The sequence below is a fragment of the Ptychodera flava genome, chromosome 15 (assembly GCF_041260155.1).
Source record: "Ptychodera flava strain L36383 chromosome 15, AS_Pfla_20210202, whole genome shotgun sequence".
Classification (NCBI taxonomy): Eukaryota; Metazoa; Hemichordata; class Enteropneusta; family Ptychoderidae; genus Ptychodera; species Ptychodera flava.
In genome coordinates this window covers 41239673-41264622 of record NC_091942.1, presented here as the reverse complement: position 1 = coordinate 41264622, position 24950 = coordinate 41239673, and the positions used below count along the sequence as shown (strand labels likewise).

The following is a 24950-nucleotide window of genomic DNA, read 5'->3' as shown; positions in this document are numbered from 1 at the left end:
TGAAATACATTGGTAAAGAAAGTTTATGAGGCTGATGAGTCCCCCAGGACAGCTGTGCAGGGCTGCGGCCGACGTCGATGAGTGCGGACGATCGATCAAACAATGCAATGTTGACTTAGCCAGTGACAGAAGTAACGATGTGATCAACGCTGAAATTTCAAGTCCACTCAGCTCAACTGAATTAAATCAACTGATATAAACAATGACCAAACTTGTTAAAATGCCAAAGGTAATTCCTCAAAATGTGAGAGAAAAGATTCGTTTTCGATGTCTGAAGGAAGAAATGAAATTATGTTCACCTTCCAAACGACATGCAAAGACTCTCAATGTTCATAACTTTTACAGGACCACATAAAAAACATTTTTTTCTGGACCACCAATCACTCCAAAAAGAAAATGCCGTTTCTTGCGGGTTCATATTGGCTGAGCTGGTATAGCATGAACCCAGCGGCTGAATGAATGAATGAATATATGAATGAATGGGAGCGATGAGACAAAGGCTTGATTATGTAGTGTCGTGTGCAAACATGGCTGATTGGCTGGGAAGGAGGATTGATAACAGTCATGGGTAGAAGAGCCGATTGGCTAAGGGGACGACAGTGAAGATGTAAGGAAGGCAGATAGCTAGGTGTAATCACAAAACACATCTGTGATAAAACACAGATTCCACTTATCATGTACGTTGTATGTGGCTGCGTATGCATATGTTCAGGTACATAACAGTGATTTTTGTGATAAGTCTATACGCTTTGTTAGTTGTGCTTCGCAGGGATCCAGATCGCCAAGGCCGCAATTTGAATTTTGGTAATCTTGATTGGCAGATTACATTAGCATTTAGAACAGAGATCAAATGAACATTCTGGAACCACGCTTTGTAATAATATGTGTTCGCTGTATTAAATCAACGTTTTTTCGTCATGAAGGCTGTTGCTATATATTCACAGGTATCATGTATGAGATTGGACGGAAATTAACCCCGTTCACACAACAAATTTCTGGAAATCTCGGAGCAAAACGAGTGCGTCTTACCCATAGTGTGGCTTTTTCACCTTTGCATAGTCTTACTATAATCCCCCTTTTGTAGGGGCGTTTAAACACAGTGAGTTATCATTTAATGTTTGTATGCCTAGATGAGTTGCTAGTCTTGCAAAGTTATTTTCATCTCCCTTTTTTCATCCGTGCATGGTCTTTCTATCAATAAGATTTCCACACACACCATAGCACAGGATGTACTTACTATTGCTAAGATTGTGCACATCAAAGTAATAACATTTTTTGTTTTGCGCCCTCTCAAATGTTTGAAAAGATGAGAGGGAAGGCAGTACAAAAACACATACAAGAAAATTAAAACAAGTTATATATACAAAAATCATCAGAAACTTCCTTTCATCGTGATCATCATAATTTATACTACAAGATGTGAAATTTTGTAAACAAGCGACCTAGCCGCTGATATAGCTCTGCTGTGTTTTAAAGAGAATAAGGGACTGGTCAGTTTCTTCGGCCGGGGGGGCGGTGGATTATTTTTTGCCGATGTCAAAAAGTGGCTGACCCCCCCTATTCCAAATTTTGAAAACAGGGTGACCCCCCTGTTCCAAATTTTGAAAACAGGGTGACAACTGTAATATGTAATAATATAATACTGTAATATATACATATATATATATATATATATATATATATATATATATATATATATATGTTATATTTTACATACATTTATATTTTACATACATTTATATTTTAAGTCATTCTGTGTTTTAATGAAATTGTTGGCATGTCAGTTATAAGATAGGAATTTCAAAGTGTCAATCTTAAAGTTTGAATACAGTACATTTTGAATGAGCTGTGAATGTATTTCACACTTTATATGCTTAACCAGATGTCCTGAACTGTTGTACAGAAATGGATGTCAATTATTAATATCAAACAGGAACAAGCGACCTAGCGGCCGATATAGCTCCGCTGTGTTTATGTAGAGAATAACTATTTTTGACACATGTTGATGAAGAAGGTGGAAATTAAATCTTTGATAGCTCAATGCAGTGGCCAGAAAAAAGTGGCTAAAATAGCTGCAAACATGCACAATTGAAGATTTCATCATACTTTGAATATATCACATCGGATCATCCCTAAGAACATGTCAACCAAAGCTATCTGATGAGTAGTTTTTTGAGAATTAAATTTTCTGACCAAAAATGGCAACAATTGCCCCCAAAAATAAAAATTGCAGATTTCATCATAATTTCAAAAGATCAAATTTAGTTCATCTATAGAAACCTGTATACCAAATTTCAAAGCTGCTGGACCAGTATTTTTTGAGAAACACATTTTTTTAACCAAAAATGGAAAAAATTGACCCAAACATTCAAAATTGCTGATTTCATCATAATTTCAATAAATATCATTAAGGTGATCTGTAGGAACCTGTATACAAAATTGCAAAGCTATCAGATGAGTAGTTTTGGAAATACACATTTTTTGACCAAAAGTGGCAAAAAATGCCCCAAAAATACAAAATTGCAGATTTCAGCATAATTTCAATAAATATTATTTTGTTCATCTGTAGGAACCTGTATTCCAAGTTTCAAAGCTATCAGATCAGTACTTTTGGAAATACACATTTTTTGACCAAAAATGGCAAAAATTGCCCCAAAAATACAAAATTACAGATTTCATCAGAAATTCAATATATATTACTTAGTTCATCTATAGAAACCTGTATACCAAATTTCAAAACTATCAGACCAGTACTTTTAGAGAAATACATTTTTTGACCAAAAATGGCAAAAATTGCCTTAAAAATGCAAATTTGCATATTTCTGCACAATTTGAACAAATCTGAAATAGATCATCCCTAGGGACATATGTACCAAATATCAAAGCTATCTGACTGGTACTTTTGAAGAAGAAGATTTTTAAAGATTTTTTTACCAAAAATGACAAAAATTGCCTTAAAAATACAAATATGCAAATTTCACCACGATTTGAACAAATCTGACTGAAGTTACCCTAAGTAAACTGCATATCAAATTTTAAAGCAATCGGACAAGTGGTTTCAGAGAAGAAGATTTTTTTACCAAAAACACCAAAAATTGCCCCAAAAATACAAATATGCAAATTTCACCACGATTTGAACAAACTTAAGTGAGGTCACCCCAAGTGAGCTGCATATAAAATTTCAAAGCAATTGGACTTGCGGTTTCAGAGGAGAAGGCAATTGTTGACGGACGACGACGGACGACGACGACAGACGACGACGGAAAATCAACCTATTTGATAAGCTCCGCGTCGCTGACAGCGGAGCTAAAAACATGACAAACTAAAAAAGGTTAAAATACCAAACAGCACATCCAATAAGTAAAAATCACAGAGAGATAAAAGAAGTATATTTAAAAACTAGTTCAATCTATTCAGTTGACCAATAGCTCTGTTGATAAAAAAGTTTTTGGTTCTATTGGTTTTAAAAGCCTGTACTCTGAAACGGCAGCCGGATGGTAGCAAGTCAAATTCGTTTTGTAGAGGGTGCTGAAACTTGGAATGTATGATGGAATTCCCCTTACGTAAAACATGTTTCTCGTACAAGTCAGTGGGGCCTACTTGTTGTTCTCCGATAATATTGCTGCAGACTTTAACTATCTTACTAATTCTGTTTCTGTTCTTAACATTTAAATTGCCATACCAGCAGACCATTGAAAAAGTGCAAATACTCTCAATAAAAGATTTATAAAATAACGTCATCAGAGACTTATTTACATTAAATTGGTTCAACTTCCTCAGGAAAAACACACGTTGTTGACCTTTACTACAAATAGCATCGACGTTGTCATCCCAGCATAACTTATCATCTACTGTGGAGCCAAGATAATTGTACTTGCTGACTATCTCAATTTCGGAGCCGTCTATAACTGTTGGCTCCGAAGAAGATTTGCTCCTTCTGAAATCAATACACATGTCTTTTGTTTTACCAACATTCAATTGTAGAAATGATCTATTACACCATTCGATAAAATCATCTACTATGGGACCGTGGCCGGTCTCACAGTTATTCAATAAACTGACAATAGCCGAGTCGTCGGCAAACTTCAGAATATGTCTATTCACGTGTTGACTGTCGTCAGTGTACAATATGTATAGCAGGGGAGATAGAACACAACCTTGAGGTGAACCCGTAGAAGTAAAACGCATTTTTGACATACACCTGTTGACCCTCACACACTGAGATCTATTTGTTAAAAAATCTAAAATCCACCCGACTAATTTAAAATGCAAATTGAAACGTGACATGAGTTTCTCGGCGAGCAGGTGCGGTTGAATGGTGTTAAATGCCGAGGAAAAGTCAACGAAAAGGATGCGTGCATGTGTTTTGTTGCCTTCCAGATGTTTGTAAATAAAATTTAGAAGGGTAAGGGTGGCGTCTTCAACTCCCCGTCCTGACCTATATGCAAATTGTAAAGGGTCTAGCAAAAGTTGGGTTTTCTCCAGAATTTTGGCTTTGATTAACTTTTCAAATGATTTCATAGCAAGAGAAGTGAGGGCAACTGGCCTGAAATCATTAAGAACTTTCGGGACACTTTTCTTTGCAACAGGAACAATTACAGCCCGCTTCCAGAGCTTTGGAACTTTCTGGAGGTCAAGGGATTTTTCTTACCTCATTTGCACATTTTTGACACTGATGTGTTCATTTGAACAAATTCACATCTCAACCCCTGCATCTACCTGTCCACCAAATACTGAGATGTTAGCGCTGGTGGTATGGCAGCCTTTGTGTGTGACGGACATACATCCGCACATACATACCCACAAATATACAGACATACAGACGCCACCGACTCATCATATAAGCTCATACAGACGCCACCGACTCATCATATAAGCTCTTTTTGGTATTTATGTACAAAACCAAATATGAGCTAAAAATACAAATATGCAAATTTCACCACAAATTGAACAAATCTGACTGAAGTCACCCTAAGTAAACTGTATATCAAATTTCAAAGCAATTGGACTTGAACCTAAACTGTGCAACGTATACAGGGATCAAATTTCGTACACATTTGGCCTTGATGTGAGAAGAGATGAGGCAGACGTACATCCAAAACAGTTATGTAATCTCTGTTATCGATGTCTGCTAAATAAAACTGTCTTCTCTTCGGAGCCTTTCAAAGATTCATGGGCCTCCCATCCCTGGGTTGGAGAATGTCATGTTTGCTCCCAGTTTGAAGCACAAAGCAAAGGGGGGCGACCTAAGAGAGTTAAAAGGGAAGACCATCAACTAAAAATACCGCAATTATTCGGTGTCGCTCAAATTTGATCAGAATTGGTATATACCAGTATGTGTACCAAAGATCAACAATACATATTGTTTCTATCTGTTCAGTGCAGGAAAATTCTACGCTGATGTTATGAAAATGATTTCTGCACAGTACAACCAGAAATTTAAACCAGCAAAAAAAGAATGACAAAAGTAAATAAGGTTTGAAACTTTAGGTACTGGAGTTCAAATTTAGCAACATGCATAGCAGAAACAGTTAGTCCCTCTTAGTTGGACCATAGACAGTCTTCCCCCCCCTCTACTGTATATGGTTTGATCTGGTCTGTTAATATGTAACAGTTCATAAACAATGACAGGAAATGACTCAAGCCTGTTTCAGACTCTGGCCATCACTCCTGCACATTTGTAGGATTTCGCTTTTTCTTACCTCATATGCACATTTTTGACACTGACATGTTCATTTGAACAAATTCACATCTCAACCCCTGCATCTACCTGTACACCAAATACTGAGATGGTAGCTTTGGCGGTATGGGAGCCTTTGTGTGTGACGGACATACATCCGCACATACCCACAAATATACAGACATACAGACACCACTCAGACTCATCATATAAGCTCTTTTTGGTATTTATATACAAAACCAAATATGAGCTAAAAAACAAGACCCACCTACCCAGACTGACTCCACAAAACAAATAAATCAGATACTAACAGAGGAAGGGAAATCATACTTAGAGGAGCAGGCCCTAAAGTCACCCACTTTTGATTGGCCTGAGACCTTTAGTCCTATGCCTGATGGGGATATTAAATGTAGCATATGCCTTTCTTTTTTATCCAGGCCATTAGAAACCCTTGTCAGCACATGTGTTGCAGTAACTGTTTGATAAATCTTTTTTTGACAAAGAAAATGTCCTGCATTACTTGCCCCTGTTGTACACAAACTGTCTCTTGCTTTTCAATTACACCTGCAAAACTTTATTTTTTGAATATTTTACGTTCCCCGATGCAATGTAATAAATGCAAGCAGGTTTGCAATTCTTTGCACCTAAGCCAACACACTTGTCAACTGAGTCAGGCTGAAAGTTCACAACAAAGACAGTCTAGTGTATCATCTGATATTCTTGAGGGGCATAGAGTTACCACTTACTCCAGAATTAGAAAAATGGGCCACCCATCTGCTGAAGACAAAGTTAACGCAGTCTGAAGATGGTAAAACTGCTGTATATAAAACAGGTGGACCGGTAAGTTCAACTTTTTTGGTATTTGCAGAAACACATGAACGCAACTTTTGTCTTATGTTTAGTGTATTTTATGAGGTTCCCAGAAGCTAGTTCTAAGCTCCTAAGACAGAGCATAGGAATGAAAGCAAGCAAAAAAGATGTTCTTATACAATTTTAATTCACAGATAATTCATAGAAATTTCACCCATTACTTGCACTCATTTTGAAACCATGACAAGTTCTTTAAATTTCACTGTTTTTTTATTTGCAAATAATATTGGAATGCATTCATCATTGGCAATTTACTTATGCACATCACATGTACAATACTTTCTTCGTTCAGAAACTAGAACTTGTTCAGAGTCACCAGCCACGAGTTGAGACAGACATGGCATCCAAAAGTACAGTCAGGAGACGTTCCAAATACCTGCAAGATCAGAGAGAAAAGATAAGCGTGGGGTCATCAGGCACACAGCAGAAAGATGAAATTAAAGTGGCAGCAAAACAGAAACGTATAGATCAGTTGTTTGAAAAGATTCCAAGGGTTTCCATCAGTAGTGAGGAACTGCTGGCAGTGAAGACGGATCTTGGAATTTCCTCGAACTCTAACAGAAAATTGAAACGGTTAGTCTTGTCACACCTGATAAAAAGATAATGGTTACATTTATTAAAGAAACAAAGTCACTAACTTTTGAAAACATTTTTGTCACTTTAACTTCTTTAATAAATTATTTATATTTTTCAATTCACCGATGTACGCTTAAACGCTGGTCAGATTTCAACCCATACCTTAAACATGGACATTACACATGAATACTTCCATCATTTAATTTTCAGTCAGTACCAAAAACTATGTGATAGTAGTATTCTCATGTTTTACCCATATTCAGAGTGTGAGTTAATTGTGTTGTGAACAACAGTGACTGAGCCTACATCAGAGAGCAGAACAATGTAAATAATTTATTGAAAGAAACAAAAATGACAAAAATAGAAGTTGGCGACTTTGTTCCTTCAAACCTGAGCTTTTCATTGCCAAGTGAAATTTATATTAATGGTCTAATGTGCCATATTTTCACAAAACTAGATGGTTCAACCGGTGGGTAGTGAAGATTGGTGGGGAACAGCAAATGAGACAGGAAAAGAACAACATTATCGGTGACAATTTGGTGGCCGAAAACTTGCCGTTCCTGTTAAACGAGGATAAAGGAAAAATAGTAAAACTTGCTCCATGTGTGTATGCTGACAGTCTCCCACAGAAAGTGCTACAACAGCTAAATGAAAATGACAGGCAAGTGACATATACCTTGAAATAATTTGTAACTGGATGTTAGTCTGTAATGTACAGTATATATGGATCTCATGGGTTAAAGAAATCATGAGACATGACCATAAACACACATAGAAATACATGTACAGCTGTATTTTAATTTATGCTGACATATTTGAGCTACTCTCCATTTTGTACTCTTGGTGTCACCACTTGGTTGTCATGAATTATAAACAGTTATATAATCCTGAATCTTCTAATTTTTTCTAGGCTGAACTTGCTGTCATGGCATTGAGGAAAGATCCCTGAAGATGAAATATGGGTCAAACTCGGTGGGGATAAGGGTTCAAAGCTATGTTTCAGCTTGGAAATATACCCCACCCTAATGCCAAACAGAACACAGTGGTGTTTTGTTTTTTTGAAAGCGGGGATAGCTCCCAAAATCTGAGTACTGCTTTGGATCGATTCAGGGAGCAGTGACATGAACTGAAAAGCTTTGACTTGGAAGTAAGTTCATCCAGAAATCTTTTATGGCACCATTTACAAGTGGTATAGCCACACACTGATGACGTCAAGTCGCCGTACACAAACACAGTGTCATAATTACAAGGCACCTGTGTTTTGTGTACTGCGATTTGACCTAATCTGTTTGTGGCTATACCACTTGTAAATTGGTGCCTCTTTGATCTGCATGGTATTTACAGGAGTTATTTCATTCAATTTTGGAAGCATGTGTCTGATGGCGTATACACAGCGGACATGAAAAATAAAGTACATGGACATCTCATTGCATAAGTGATGAAAATTCTCTACTTAAAATATTTATACTATTTATTTCATCAGTTCGTGTTCTCTCTTAATTTAGAGATGTATTATGCGCACTCGCAGTAACGTTTTGACCCATTGACCCTTTGTTGCGCGTGCGTAGAGCAGAAAGTTGATCGTACCTAAATGTCAGAGGTCAGAGCTAGCTCCGATCGCGCGGATCGGGCTAAGTTTTCTGCCTGACTGTCTACACCGTGTGTACTCCTTCGGAAGCTTCTGCTGTATACGGTAAACTTGCCGAATCAGGTCCACAGTTACAATAGATCAGCAATCAACAGTAAATATACCTCTTTACAGTGATCCCATGATAAATTTGTGGAACCAGCGCTTCATTTTTAACTTTCCTGGGAGCACGATGCAAGGCCTGCGTGGCAGGGTTGTGTGTGTTACCGGCGTTGAGGCCACATAACGCCGGTACCCTGCGACGCAGAGCCTGCTGACCGGACTTGTATTTCAAGTTTGCATGCACAGCAGTTGTATTTCTTTGGGTGTTAAACTTCGCCATTGTACCGTCGACTGTTTGTCCCTCCCTGCCTGTCGTTGTTGATCATTTCAAATATATTGCCATGGGGCTGTGTATGGCTTATAATTATAAATATGATGCTGCATGGAGGTAGAAACTTCTTCCGCCATCGCCACGGTGAACGTACGTTGATGCTCTGATGGTCGACTGCACTCTAGTCTGCAGAGGTACGTCAAAGGCGATCGTCAAAAACCTAAGCTTCCGCAATGACCCTCGGGGGCTAGGCTTCCATAACTTACGTAGGTTTCTAAAACTATATTTAATTTCCCTTCCCCTCTGTCTTTTGCTACACGCCAACGACGCCAAAGGAGTCTCGCCATAATGAGGTTTGGAGGATCCGGACTAACGGAAGGAAACCAATTGAAGAGGAATTTTAGTCAGACGTACGACACCAGGATGATAAAATTTGCCTAAATAAAATTTGCTTCATGTGCATTATAACGTTTGTCTAGCCAAGCTTATAGGCTGATTTTAAGGTTGTTTTGATTTTGCTCTTGTTTTTGGGAAAACTATTTCCTCCAAAAACCTAGTTTGAGGGTTTTCTTTCGGTTTTGTTCTTATTTTTTTATCATCATTATATTTTTTGCACAGTGCAATGAAAGCATTTGTTCTTAGGTTAATATAAAAGACGCATGTCAGCAGCATATCACTCATAGTTAGTTACTCAACAGGACTGTCCATGCAGCTCTATAAAGTACTACAAAAACAAGACAGAGAAACATTTATTTACTGCAAGAGTATTTATTTGAAAATTATAATTATATTGTTATACATGTTCATGGTGTTGTGAAATATAATAAAGATACTGCAATATGACTTAGTAGTGTCTTTTTTAATTCAGATCCTCAGTCATGAAAAGCAATACAGAATTACTGGAATAACAGTACTGACTAAATTCAAGGTATCTCTTGTAGAAATACCCAAACTGCAGACCTTTAAGATGCATCACCAAATTGACTAATCACAGGGCCAGGTTACTTACCCATGTGACCCCATACATATATCATCTCAAAAACAAAAACTTATTATAAATGCTTGGCAACCCTAACATCAAAATTCTTTGACTCTCTAGAACACAATTTGTTATTGTACTCTACAATATCTGATACATGCAACATTTATTTTAAAATGGGATCAAAATCCTAAATATTTATAATGGTGTATTTCCCCTCTTATCACTTAACATCGAACTCAGTTTAAGTTTGAACCCATCTAAAGTGCGGTACGTACCCACTGACTTGATTCAATTCGTATACTGCCACTTGACGTAGCCGGCCCTGCGTACAACGCTGTATGTTCCTGGCGTTACACGGATGGGAGGCCGTGTAGCGCCGGGAACACACACCATTGTACGCAGGGCTACCACTTGACGCAGCTGAACACTGGGATGAAACTGTGGACAGTTGAAGGCTGTATTTTTTTCACTAAAAGAATTCCTTCGCGGGCTGTTCTATAAGTCGCCATGCATAAGATCGTTATATTCTTGGTACGTATACAAAGCTAAAACGTCGGAATTTCCCAAAATAGAAGTAGGCCGCGATGCATGTAAGGAAATGTCAAGTGTCCCTCGATGTCCCCCATGGCGCAACGGCCATAAAATGCTGGCCTTTGTGTCCACCAATTGTTCATCGACAGTGTTGTTCACGTGGGATGAAAAAATCGGCCAAAAAAGACACTGTACGATGGATTTGAATATAGCTGAATGAAATCATGCATATTCTGACAGAAACAACATGGCGGAAACCCTGAGAGGACCGCTGAAAGTATTGCATAAAATCTACCGGAAATCCGAACTTTCCACCCTCGCTGGTAGCCATGACGTTAACTGAAAGTCCAAACTGTTTCTGCTTCCAAGCTTGACCCGAATATGTGTCTCCATCGCCTTTACACAAGAGCCGAAAGCACCCGGTGCGGGACGCGTGCCCTGAGAAAAATCCATTTTCGTGTTGAACGGGTCGCTTATGCAAATGTCAATCTGCGCATGCGCAGTGCTCCAATATACATCTCTAAATTAAGAGAGAACACGAACTGTTCATTGTATCCACTCTCCTTTTTGTCATTGTCCTTTCAGAGGGAAAACTTTCCGTCTATTTGGCTTCCATGATTACGAATACCTTTGTAAGATATACAGACTCAGTGGTGCTGGTGGAAGACACTTTTGTTTATGGTGCCATGTTACTCAAGATGAGTCGCAAATTCCCAGACACTTACGGACCTCCCAGCCCAGATCCATTCAGAGCCTAATCAAAGATCATGCCGACTTTTTAGGAGAAGGGCAGGGCAAACTAGAAAATGCAAAGGTGTACAACAATGCCATCAACAATATTATATTTGAGATCCCCATATCACAGGTAAACTATGAACACACCAAACATTGTTTTAAAAATCCATCAAAAGTTAAATCTTCTGTCACATTGGCAAAAGTGAATGATATAATTCCTTGTCTATATGAATACAATTTCAGAATTAATTGCTATTTTTAGACACCACTTCATTAGTATAAACATTTAGAATCAGTAGCTGTGATTGATATTACATGAATATCTACTTTAATTTTCACATATAGGTATGTGTGCCAAGCTTACATCTTGATCTTGGGATATTCTTGCGGTTTTACAACACGTTTGAGGATGACATTGCAAAGTTACAGAAGAAAATAGATCCAAGTGGTACACTCAATCTGGTACAAACCCTTGACAAAACCCTACAACGGATGAATGTCAAAAGGCAGGCCTACCATGGAAAATCGTTTGTGGGAAACCACGTCCATAAATGCTTGCAGGTGAGTGGCAATCTCCTGGAATCACATTCACGCCTAATACCATGTCAGTGAGCATGTGTGCTAAATCAACAAAGCAACTTACCTTGTCTGATATACTGCATTCTGCATCTTTATCTTGATTGTCTGCATGCCTTGTTTTCACCCTTAGTACCTTCATTTCAACAAATTTTACTCACTGTGTGAAAGATTGTTCAAAATGAATTTATGAAGGTACCATTGTGTGCACAAGGAATTTAGACTGCCCAGGTTTCTTCAATATTTCTTATCTCTGATGGTCTTCATTCATGCAGGATGGCAACATTGACATGTTAACCAATGCTGTAATAGAAGAAGTGAAAGCTGTTAGTCCAGAGTATCAGGATGAGGCCACTACAATATGTACAAAATTCAACAAGATGTTGAAGATTTTTGCAAAGTGCCATGCTGGCTAAAGCAAATGTGATTATATGGAAGCTGAAGAGATAAAAGAGTTGGGTATGTGATTTTCCGATAAAAGCACCATTTTAATACAGTAACATTATTATTTCAGGAATTCTTCATTACAAAATGATTTTGAGTTATGAGTACACTGACTGATCATCTTGGACTTCCTAAGTTTTATCAGAATGAATTAGGAAATAAGCATGCATTCCTTTTTGTGATGATAGTGCAAAATACTTAGTATGCATGTGTGGATTATCACATGAAAAAACTAAATGTAGAGACAAATAGTGTGTTCATGAAGATGAGTAATTAGCTAATACTACACTTTGATGGGCATTGATAATTTCCTCTCCTAACATCAATTGTCTTATGGCATTCTACAGAGAGCAATTTCCAAATGCCAAAGTGTCTCCTAAAATGCACATACTGGAGGATCACACAGTTACCTGGATACAGAAATGGGGTTTTGGCTGTGGGGAACAGGGGGAAGAACATGTGAATGCTGATCTAAATAACATTAGATACAACATTAGGGGACTGAAAGATGACCTAGAAATCACCAAGTGTGTCATGTAAGAACATTGGACACAAGTGTCTCCAACAACTCAGAAGTTTAAGCCTGAAGCTGTAAAGAAAAGATGCAAAACAAGCATGTAGAGTTTTGTACACTTAACTGGAGAGACAGAGGCTCAGGGGGTTGAAACAGAAATAGTGTTGTTTTATGGTCATTTGTTTCTCTTGTTTTTGACCATAAGAAAGAGCTAATGAACCCATCAAATTTTGCTGATGATGTAAAGAACAAATTTCTTTTCAAGGATACAAAACCAAATATTTGTTTCATTACTGTGGAGCTTCGTATTAATTATAATTGATAACTGTGAATGTGATGGTGTTCTGAATAAATACTAATATGCAACTTACCTGTTACAATTGGGAACTTTTCATACATGTACATGTATGATCAATATAACTTGCCTTTTATAATAAGCTGGGACTTGGAATTATAATTGATAACTGTGTGATTGTGTTATGAATAAATACTACAATGCAACTTACCTGTTTAATGATTCTGCCACGTGAATTACCAGTATGTCATCGACGTCATATATCCAGCACAATTACTTCAAGAGTTCAGAGCAATATGTGATACTTCAGCAACAGTCTTGGGCTGTAGGCAGATGCAAAACTGTAGCTCTACAGTGAGGTGGTCGGTGAGTTTTTGGTGTTTGCGACCTCGCCCACCAGTAGCTACAATGCTGAAGGCCCTGTAGTGTTCAAAATAAGCGCGTCACACTGTACGATAATTTCCCCACAATGCACTGTGATTTGTCCTCACAAAGGTTGAGTTGCGCAGATAACAATAAAAAATGACCCTGTCTGCGCATAGGCTCCAGTGCATACGAGCGAAGTGAAGCGAAGACTCGTAGGTTGTGTTGTCGTGACCACGCGAGTGCTCAGCTGCTCAAAATCCTCAATATTATTGAATTGTTCTTTAAGTTTCGACATTTTCTACTGTGTATTTCCCAAACTAGTGGCATTGCCACTCACAAAAGAACGTTTTCAGTCTGAATGGAGTTCAACTCCAGTACGATTGGTATCACGATAAATTGATCTGACTTTCCGACTTTTGAATTTGATTGTGCGGCATTGTTTCATTGAAATATAGACAGAATTCACAAATTTTCTTTAAAAAAAGAATTTCAATACAAGTTTTTACAACATGTAGTACTTTGTTTCCAAAAGTGACTTCCACGGGTTGTGGTGAAACAGATATGCAGAGACAATTAAGAGTTATGTATGCTAGGGCAAATTTCATTGTTAGGAATTTTACAAATTGTTCAGAGCGTGTGAAATGTACAATTTTCAGAAGTTTTTTATATAGTGTTTATAGTTTACAAGTTTGGTGCAATTATAGTACCAAGATGATGCACAAGCTTCAGGTGGCATATAATAATACGTTGCGAATAGTATTTGGCCTAAGAGGGCCAGGAAGCATAAGTAACAATTGTGTCAAGAGAAATATTTTTAACTTTACGTCATTACAACGTAACCTGCTGTTCAAGTTTGGTAAACGGCTACAGGAAAGCAACAATGGAATAATTGAGACGTGCATTCATTCCGATAACTTTTTTATGTCAAGTTTTTGGAAAAACTATCGTCTTTTATTATATAATTAGTTTTATTTTAGTGTTTTCTTTTTGTGTGTGTATATGGGACTTTTTATTGGCCTGAATAAAGACATAATAATAATAAAAAAAAAAGACGACTCAATTTTTATGCACAACAGCGACTGATCAGGAATAGCAAGTACGCGTACGCTAACATCTATGGTCTAGACACGTGCGTGTTCTATACTACGTACCCATACGCACAAAACACACGCTTTCATTTTACATGCCTGATTGTTGACGATACTCTAGTATTCCACGTGCATTGAGTTGCCCGTCAAGTACAGTATTAGAAAAAGTGTTGTTTCCAGTTTATGTTCAGACATGTTTCTGGTGAAATTTTCTTTCTATTGAGTGGCAAATCTCGAAGTTAATTTCAAGTTCACATCAAAGACGTCAAGTAAATTTTGGCATAACATTTTGTAAACTATTGGCAATTTTAAAATGCCAAGACCAAATCCAAGAAAGCGACAATCTATGGAAGCAGCTGCTAAGGCAAGTTGCTTGCTCAGGAAATGTTCCAGTGGAAATGGTGGGCAAGGTTTTCCTTCTTCACCTTCTACTTCAATTCTAGATATTTCCTCAGAACTTTTGATTAAAAGTTTTGGATTTTGTTGCAATATTGTGGATGGTGATGATGATGATAATAAGCAATATGAAAAAGTGAAAACTCTGTGTTCTTTGCAAATGGTTTGTTCACTCTTTTATGCTGTTGGAAGCTGTGATATTGTTCTAACAAATATGGTTAGATCAATAAATCAGGCTAAAGGTGCCTCTCCCGGTGATTCTATGCTTAAAAATTTCTTTCGTAAATTTGAGTTGTTGAAATCACGAGTAAATATGTTCAATGAACTTGGGCCTAATGTCGATAAAATTGCTACAATGGGTCCAAACCAGATACGGTCAGCTGTCAAGGCTTTGGTTGGTCATTTGAAAGGGGAGGGGTCAAGTCATGTCAATGCTGCAGTTTCTCTTTTATTTTTTTCTGAGCGAACTGAGTTTTCAAAAAATAAAAGCAAAAGTTATGCAGTAAAGATAATAAAACAACACAAACAAAAAGGTGAAAAGCTTTCTGGAAGTGATGAAGTTGGTCTTTGGAGAGCATATAACGACTGTGAGGCAGTGCCGGAAGAGAGCGCAGGATCTGATTACGAACGGGAAATCTGTAACAGAGAAAAACAGGTACTGGTATAAGGTGACTGGCTATAGCTAGCTCTGATTTACGTCAAACCTGGGACTGAATCATTGTTTCAACATACATAAACACCAGCGGTTAGCTCTATGAATTACACCCAATCTGAGGCACACTGTGGATCATTGTCTTGGCTAATATATAGACATATACAAGCGGCTGCATCTATAGTTAACTTCAAAACTGGGACACTGAATCTTTGTTTCAACTTCTAAATTACATCGTTCCGTTCGAAAGCCTAATAGTTTTACATAAGTAAAGCAAGGTCAACCATGCGGTATACCTATTGAAAGCTAGAAACATGATCAAAACAGTTACGGTTTCAAAAATCTGCAAACCATCTTCCGAAAAAGCATATAGGGCTTCAAATTTGGGTAAAATTCCAATTTTCAGTATTTCTTGTATTATGAGAACAAAAAACGACAGAGAGAAAATAAAACCGTACCTTTGTCGCCATTGTAACGCCTGATCGAAAGGTCAAACTTGTACGAAGTCATTTTTAAGTCTAGCAAAGAAGTAGGCAAAACATAGGGCCAAAGTCCCTGAAGCTACTATAGACATGGATACAAAATTAAATATTTCCTGACTGTATGAAATTATCTCACTAAGGTCATCCTAGGGACCTGTAAACCAAATATTAAAGCTGTCTGACCAGCGGTTTTGAAAAAACAAGCGACTCAACAGTTGACAGAGCTCTGCTATGTTATGTAGAGAATAACTTTTTGTGACACCTGTATTGATGAAGAAGGTGGATATCTTTGATAGCTCATTTCAGGATGGAAAAGAAAATTTCTGTAAAAATACAGATTTGCATATTTCATCACAATTTTAACAAATCTAAGTAAGGTTATCCCTAGGGACCTGTATACCAAATAACAAAGCTGTCTGACCAGTGGGTATGAAGAAGATTTTTTACCAAAAATGCCTTTTTTGGTGCTAATTTGCATATTTTCAACAATATCAAAAAATTAATAAAAAGAGTTTCTCAAAATCATATATTTTATCCACAAAACAAATATCAAATCAGTAAGTACTGCAGTTCTCTAGATATTTGAGTGGACGGACGTCTCACAAACGGACATACATACATACCGGTACATACATACATACATACTGACAGTGCACGCCGGACAGATACCCATCCCAATAGCTTCTATAGACTATATTAGTCTATAGTAGCTAATAAACGAGAGTTAATTACATTCTAATTAAAGTAAATAAGACTTGCATACGTCAAGATTTTCGTCATAAAAAAACAGCATATCTGTCAGGTTATAAAGAATCTTATGCTGGTTTTTTTATCAGTATTTCCATCCTATTAAGGTGGTTGGAAAGGCTAGAGCGTCAGTTATAAATTTCAACAAAACTATTAAAATATAAAAGTAGTCAACATTCTCTGTGGAATAAAAAAACTAGACATTTGGGCACAGAGGCATTGCAGAGTTATAGCCTGTTAAAACTTCTGAAAAACTGACCAAATAAGAAGAAGTTGGGAGTCCTTAGTGTATTAACTATGGTAGAGGTCCCCTAGCTTTTAATAAAATGTTTGAAAAGGGAAAGTCATTATTTGCTGTTTTTCAGGAAAGTTTGACAAGGTGGTGCTGGCATTCAGAGTGAGTGACTGCTATTGTAAATGCATTTTTAGATTCTTTGAGTGTCAAAGAGGTGTCAAAAGTGAGATTAACCAAAAAAAACCGCTCTATGACTTCAAAAGAGGGGTGCAAATATGGCTTGTTTTCAACATTTTTGACAGAATAACAGTTTTCCTACATAATTGTATACCAATTTAATCCAACTTTGAAATGAGATATGGACATGGAATTTTTACAGCCTATTAACAAGGTTACAGATAAGATTTGTACGGCACAATTTTCCTGTATTTGAAGTACTTTTTGAAAAATAACATTTTGAAATTTGAAAGAATTTTTAATAATTTTTTGATATATAAACCCATGTAAATCATAAAAACAAATTTTATTTACAAATCCTGCCGTATAAATCTTACAATAAATAGTGTCAACATATTTATAACTTATTTGGTAATATTAATACTATCCAATTATTATGAAATTCAAATATGTAAAAAAATATGAAAAATTAAATTTTAATATTTACTGGTGTCATATTTCAAAACCATGGCTGCAAATATACAATTTTTATATTCTTTGGAGAAAATATTAACTAAGGGAGTTATCCTGAAAATTTGAACTAAATATCTTGATTCTAACACTTGAAACTTGACATTAACTCTGAGAAAAGAATTGGTGCAAAAATAGCCTTTCCAACCACCTTAACCAAGCACATTTTAACTTTCAAATTAACATTGTAAGTACGTTCTGTTGAATAAGTTGAGACTGTACGTACTCAGAGAAAGCACACTGAAGAGACAAATGTTTGAAACTTAAGAAGTTCAAGGTCATCAAAAGCATCATGTAACACTTCCATTGCACTGTTTACACAGATTGCATAATTGCTATAAATAGCACATGAGGAATCTTACAGCCCAGCTTTACCATAAAAACCCTATCACTTTGACCACTCTTTTAATTGACCACTCTATTTTTTCCTCAAAAAGTAATTTTATTTTATCCTTACCAAGTCAACCATAAATGGAAATTAGAACTTTCTCTATCTCTATTTATTTGACCACCCTATCATGACAAACTATTATGAGCAATTTCTTTTAGATAACATACAGGGCACAATAAATGACAGTTCAGAATATGTCAAAGTTGGGATTCAGGAAAGTTGTTTTAATCCTCCAAGATGGTAAGTATTTCACTATGAACTGTCAAAAAAAGTTGAACTTTCTGATAATTCTACACTAAAATTATTTTGGCTTTGATGATTTCCTAATTCAATTATTTAAAATCATATTATTATTATTATTTTTTTTTTCTGGGTGAATTGATAGGGTTTAAACAGTAAAAGAATTACATACAATGTAAGTCAAATTTTGACCAAAAATGACAAAAAAATTCCTTAAAAATACACATTTGCATATTTCATCACAATTTGAACAAATCTAAATTGGGTTATCCCTAGGGACCTGTATACCAAATAACAAAGCTGTCTGACCAGTGGTTATGAAGAAGAAGATTTTTTACCAAAAACGCCTTTTTTGGCATTAATTTGCCTATTTTCAACAATATCAAAAAATTAAAAAAAAAGTTTCTCAAAATCATATTTTTCATCTACACAACAAATATCAAATCAGTAAATACTGCGGTTCTCAAGATATTTGAGTGGACGGACGCCTCACAAACGGACATACATACATACATACATACATACATACATACATACATACAGACTGACGACGGACGCCGGACGGATACCCATCCCAATAGCTTCTATAGACTATAGTCTATAGTAGCTAAAAACACACGAAAATCTCGATTTTACGCACCTAATTTGCATAATCATGTTAAAGAAAGGAAAAATCCAAAAGATGGTGAATGTGGTATCACTGTAAAAGTTGGAATTTCGTCTTTTCAATAAGCACACTGTGAACGAGGTTAAATTAAGACCCTCCATGTTAATGGCTAATCTTTGGGTATCCCCAGCTTTCCCCAGGATTTTAATGTGCGCCCTCTCTAGTCCTCTCCTGTACATGTGTGTGCGCTGATCGTGATGCATACCGGGAAACATAGCGCCTAGTGCGTCACACATGACGCAGCATTTTGATGTGAAATCTCATATATTTACTGCATTTGGTCTCACCAATTTATCACTACTGAAGACTAAACACTATACTACACTATCTTTATCGCATATTGGGTTTGGTATTTGTTCAATCCCATTCTAAAAACATTTCTGGAAGCTGCCATAACCAACTTCCGGGAATGGCCTAGCGGCTCCCAGACTAGAAACATGCTCAATGTTTTTGGAACGTGATCGACATGTTTGAACAAATACCAAACCCCATAAACGACATGGTTAGTGTAGTATAGTGTTTAGTCTTCAGTAGTGAATCCGTACGACCAAATGCAGTAAATATGTGGGCTTTCACATCAAAATGCTGCATCAAGTGCGACATGCTTATTTTGAACGCTACAGGGCCTTCAGCATTGTAGCACTACTAGTGGGTGAGGTCACAATAACCAAAACTCAGAGCTACAATTTTGCAGCTAGGGCTATAGACTATTGCCATATATAACAAAAATTCCTCTATACACTTGAAATGATTGTACCAAATAAGAAATGGAAGACTGGTATAATCTGCCAAAATCTTGTTGCTTGGGAAAAAAATTACAAATTTACTCTTGTGTAATGAAATTTACATGTTGGGACTAAAAGGTCTTTGTTTATACTCATGGCTATCTAGCTGTGATCGGTGAACTTCCTATCTGAACGCTAAATTGTTGTTCAACCCCTATCGTTAACGACCTCAAACTTTAAGGTAACAAAAATACAAGAAACACCAGTAACGCAATGTGCATGTATCCTCGTTGACAAGGTAGAGAGATACTTACACTTTGGATATCATGGAGGTTGTAGAAATGGTGGACACGAGTTGAGTACAAATTCACTGCTAACAGAGTCGCCATATTTACGTACATCTACAGTCTGAACGTAGCTCGATCATGGGTTACTGCTGTACCGATGTACTTTTATCTCAAATTTCGAGCGCTAATCGATCAAAAATGATAGAAAATTACTAATTTTGATCTCAGATGCTGTCAAGAATGGGAAATAACAGCACACAGACTTCATGAAAGGCAGCTTTTGACAAAACAAGCCATCGAAAGACAAGTCATCCATGTTGTTGACAATGGAAAAATCACTTCCAGTTTTCCTGTCGATCTATGTCGTGACCCCTAGGCCAAAGTATGTTGACGTCGTCGATGGAGGCTTAGGTCGAATGACTACATGAGATCAAAAACATTTTTGTTCGAAAATTGATGGGTAGTATCTTTTGAAATGACAAAAATTGTATTCTAGCTTGTTTTGATGATGGGGAAACGTTCCGATTAGACCACAGACTGATCAGCTTACCTCCATTTTCCACCAACTTCAACGAGTTGGAACGGCGAACACAAAAATTAGCCACGCATGTGGCCGGTTGCTACTGTAATACTGGTGCATATATTTTCAATGTCACTATGTCTCCATCTCACAAAAACTCAAGAACACAAAATTATTTAACAAGGTTTTTGCGAAATTTCAAGAAATTCAAAAATGTGACCGTTACGCTAGTTTCTCTGGGTAAAATCGGAACGAAATGTGATTTTCACGCCGTTTTTTCGGGACAGAGAGTGGACATATGTGTCAACATGATTATGTATTCTGACAACCTTTGACACTTTCGAATATTTCCATTTGATTGGATAAAAGTAGGGGAGGGAACTGTTGCTATCGACGGTTGCTATGCTATTTGCATATGATGGAAGCCTCGAAATGCGCAACGATCCGCGCATGCGCAAAACTCAATGCACGCACAAAACATACATGCCCTATGAACCAAGAACCAAACCTGTAGCCCCTGTAGTTCCTGAGATACATGGATTTTGCAAAATTAATCGGTTATGGAAAAATATCAATTTAATCACTTTAAAATCTTTTTCTCAAAAACGGCATGGTGGGTGAACCTTAAATTTGGCATATAGCATCTCAGTACTATGTTTTATCAAACTTGTTCACAGCGTTTTGATTGGTCAAGTTTTATGCAAATTAGGCAGAATACAAAATTTCAATCCAAGATGGCAGCCAGGTCACATGACCCACTGTATTGAAAGAGTCATGTGCACTAGAACTCAGTGGGCTTATTACGCCCTGAAAGTTTGAAAAGGCTGGGTGCAACGGTTTTGGAGTTCTAGGATGGCAAACAAGCGACATAGCGGTCGATATAGCTCCGCTGTGTTTTATAGAGAATAACTATTTTTGACACATGTCGATGAAGGAGGTGGAAATCTTTGATAGCTTAACTCTTTAACTCCCAGTTCCCTGTGTACAGGTCCAATTTTACCAAAGAAAACAATGGATTTAGGACAAACCATGGTGGTGAAAGGGTTAATGCAATGGCCAGGAAAAAGTGGCAAAAATAGCTGCAAAAATACACAATTGAAGATTTCATCATACTTTGAATATATCAAAGCAGATCATCCCTAAGAACATGTCAACCAAAGCTATCTGATGAGTAGTTTTTTGAGAACAAAATTTTCTGACCAAAAATGGCAACAATTGCCCCCAAAATAAAAATTGCAGATTTCATCACAATTTCAAAAGATCAAATTTAGTTCGTCTATAGAAACCTGTATACCAAATTTCAAAGCTGTTAGACTAGTAGTTTTTGAGAAACACATTTGTTGACCAAAAATGGAAAAAATTGCCCCAAAAATTCAAAAATTCCAGATTTCATCAGATTTCAATAAATATCATTTAGTTCATCTGGAGAAAGCTGTATACCAATTTGCAAAGCTATCAGATGAGTAGTTTTGGAAATACACATTTTTTGACCAAAAATGGCTAAAATACCCCCAAAAATACAAAATTGCATATTTCATCATAATTTCAATAAATATCATTTAGATCATGTGTAGGAACCTCTATACCAAATTTCAAAGCTATCAGATAAGTAGTTTTGGAAATACACATTTTTTGACCAAAAATGGCAAAAATTGCCCAAAAAGTACAAAATTACGGATTTCATCAGAAGTTCAATATATATTACTTAGTTCATTAATAAAAATCTGTATACCAAATTTCAAAACTATAAGTTGAGTACTTTTTGAGAAATACATTTTTTGACCAAAAATGGCAAAAATTGCCTTAAAAATGCAAATTTGCATATTTTTGCACAATTTGAATAAATCTGAAATAGATCATCCCTAGGGACATATGTACCAAATATCAAAGCTATCTGACAGGTAGTTTTGAAGAAGAAGAAAAAAAAACTAGAAAGCATTTGCAAGCAAAAGCGAAGTTCCAGAGACCTGAGCAGCGGAAGAAAAGAGAATGTGTGATAAAGATTGGTGCAGAATGAAAGTGCTTGGGATTTTAATATGCATGCATGTACATATAGTGAGGACTGAAGTTTGTAGAGCAGTGCATCATGGTAACTGTAGTATGTCTGTATGATATGGGCATTGTAGATGGCAGAGTTGGTAGACTTGACATAGATATGGTCTAGGAGGTTGCCTTTGAGTGTAGTTGGTTTGGTGATAACTTGAACAAAGTTGAACTTTGACATAAACCTCTTTGATAGGGTGAACTTGTTGTACAAGGAGATTTTCAATAGCGCCGATCGCAAATGACGTCACTGTTCTCTCTAATTAATATGCATAAATAAATATTTGTCCACATTTTCCGCATGAACGATGAAAATAAAACCTGCGAGTGTTAGAATGGCTATCTAGCGTCACACTTTTCGTGTGCATTGATGACTGAGACTACAAGCTGCAACAACAGCCACCCACACAACGACAAAATTTGTCCGAATTTCAGCATATTTGTCCAAAAGTCGCGCGCGTGCAGCTATATATAGTAACAAACCCGAAATCGCGATCAATGCTATTACAGTACAACTAGCTGCAATGATTGTGTAGCGAGAGTCCGAGAGGTCGCTCGCTGAATTTTACGTTGAACGCTAATACTACGCTGCTACAAGGCCCTATGTCATGGGCGATTGTCAATCAATTTTCCCGAATCCATGTGGTTTCGCCACAAAACCAGGGATCAACAGTGTGATCGCCTACTTTGGGTAGGGTTCGCGTTCAGTGAGCGACCTCTCGCTACAACCATTGCAGCTAAGTACGCTTATGCGACGATACATAGCGGTAACAACAGAATACAACTAAAAGCAAGGCAGTCTGGGAAATTACAGTACAGTACACAAATGCCTACATGTACGGTAAAAAATGCAACAGATAAATACGGGGGCGACAACAAACGGAAAGGTATGTCAGACGAGGGAAGACATCGGACCTAGGCCGTTGAACTTGAAAACCGAGGCCACATGCATGGCTACCCCACTGAGCTCTGGACAATCAACAAAGAAAGCCTCGTATATGTATACAAATATCTTTGGCAAAACTTATAATAAAGTTATAAAGCCCATCTTCAAAATGCGATCGCTCTCCAAAACGTCACAATATCTAAGCACGGTCGCAATGCTTGAATCATCGCAAAGCAAAAATCCGACATGTCCGCCTAGATAAGTCTAAACCAGTATGGAAGGCGTATGACGTAAAGTATAGCGCCATGTACGGCAGGTATTTAGAGAAAAATAAAAATCAAAAAGCAACGAAAAACAAAGCGAAAGAAAAAAAAACTAGAAAGCATTTGCAAGCAAAAGCGAAGTTCCAGAGACCAGAGCAGCAGAAGAAAAAAGAATGTGACGAAGATTGGTGCAGATGCTATGCTTTGTCCAATGTTGATAAGATCGTCTAGGTAACTGATGCAAGTTATTCCAATCTTTCTTACATGTGAAAGAACCACTCTTAAGAGCTTGGTAAATAATCTTGGTGAGGATGTCAGTCCAAAAGGTAGACATGTATACTGGTAGACCTGTCCCTGCCAAATAAAGCACAGTAAATGGCGGTGATCAGGACAAATAGGAATCATTAGATAAGCATCAGTGAGGTCAATCGAGGTCATGTAGTCTCCTAGAGACAACAACTGTTCAATGTCAGAGTGTCCCTCCATATGGAAATGAGTTTTCTTGATGAATTTATTGAGTTCTCGTAAATCGATGATGACCCTCCAGCCACCAGTTTTTTTAGGGATAGTGAATATCCTAGATACGAACTGGTTATCAGCTGGTGGCACCGCTTCTATGGCTTTCTTGCTCAGTAAGGTGTCTATTTCTTGTTGAATAACTGTCTGTTCTTCTGATTATTTTGCTGCTGTAGCTGGTTGAATGTTTTGTATAGGTGTGCTTGTCAACTGAAGTTTATAACCAATAATAACTTTCAAAATGAAATTATTGGAAGTGATTTTCTTCCATTCTTCAACAAAATATCGTAGTCTTCCTGCATGTGGTATATCTATCTGGTTGCTGAGACTTCTATTTAGTATTAAGTCTGGATTTATATTTCCTCTTACCAGCCTGATACTGTTGTTGATCATTTCTCTGGGAATATTGCTTGTCTTTGTAGGTATAACTAGCCTGTTGCTCATTTCTTCGCTTGTCACGAAAGGATTGGTTAAGGCGATCTTGCTTATTGTAGGCTGACCTTGACTTGTAGGACTGAGAGACAGACTTCATAGCATTGACTGACTTCTTAGAATCTGTAATGGCTTTGATAAAATCTCCACCAAAGAAGCCCTC

The 24950-nt window shown here is 37.1% G+C and overlaps 3 protein-coding genes across 8 annotated transcripts in view; 1 reads left to right on the top strand and 2 right to left on the bottom strand.

The window, feature by feature from the left end:
• The window catches only part of LOC139152194 (uncharacterized), a 460524-nt gene that overhangs the window by 179895 nt on the left and 255679 nt on the right, over window positions 1–24950 (bottom strand). The window lies entirely within an intron of this gene.
• LOC139152196 (BAR/IMD domain-containing adapter protein 2-like) overlaps window positions 1–24950 on the bottom strand; it is a 296941-nt gene that overhangs the window by 97914 nt on the left and 174077 nt on the right. The gene's annotated exons all lie outside the window — the stretch shown is intronic.
• On the top strand, window positions 6832–8252 carry LOC139152199 (uncharacterized). Its single transcript, XM_070725340.1, has 3 exons — window positions 6832–7123; window positions 7584–7787; window positions 8037–8252. The coding sequence occupies exons 1-3, from the start codon at window positions 6888–6890 to the stop codon at window positions 8059–8061; spliced, it is 465 nt and encodes a 154-aa protein (XP_070581441.1). The 5' UTR covers window positions 6832–6887; the 3' UTR covers window positions 8062–8252.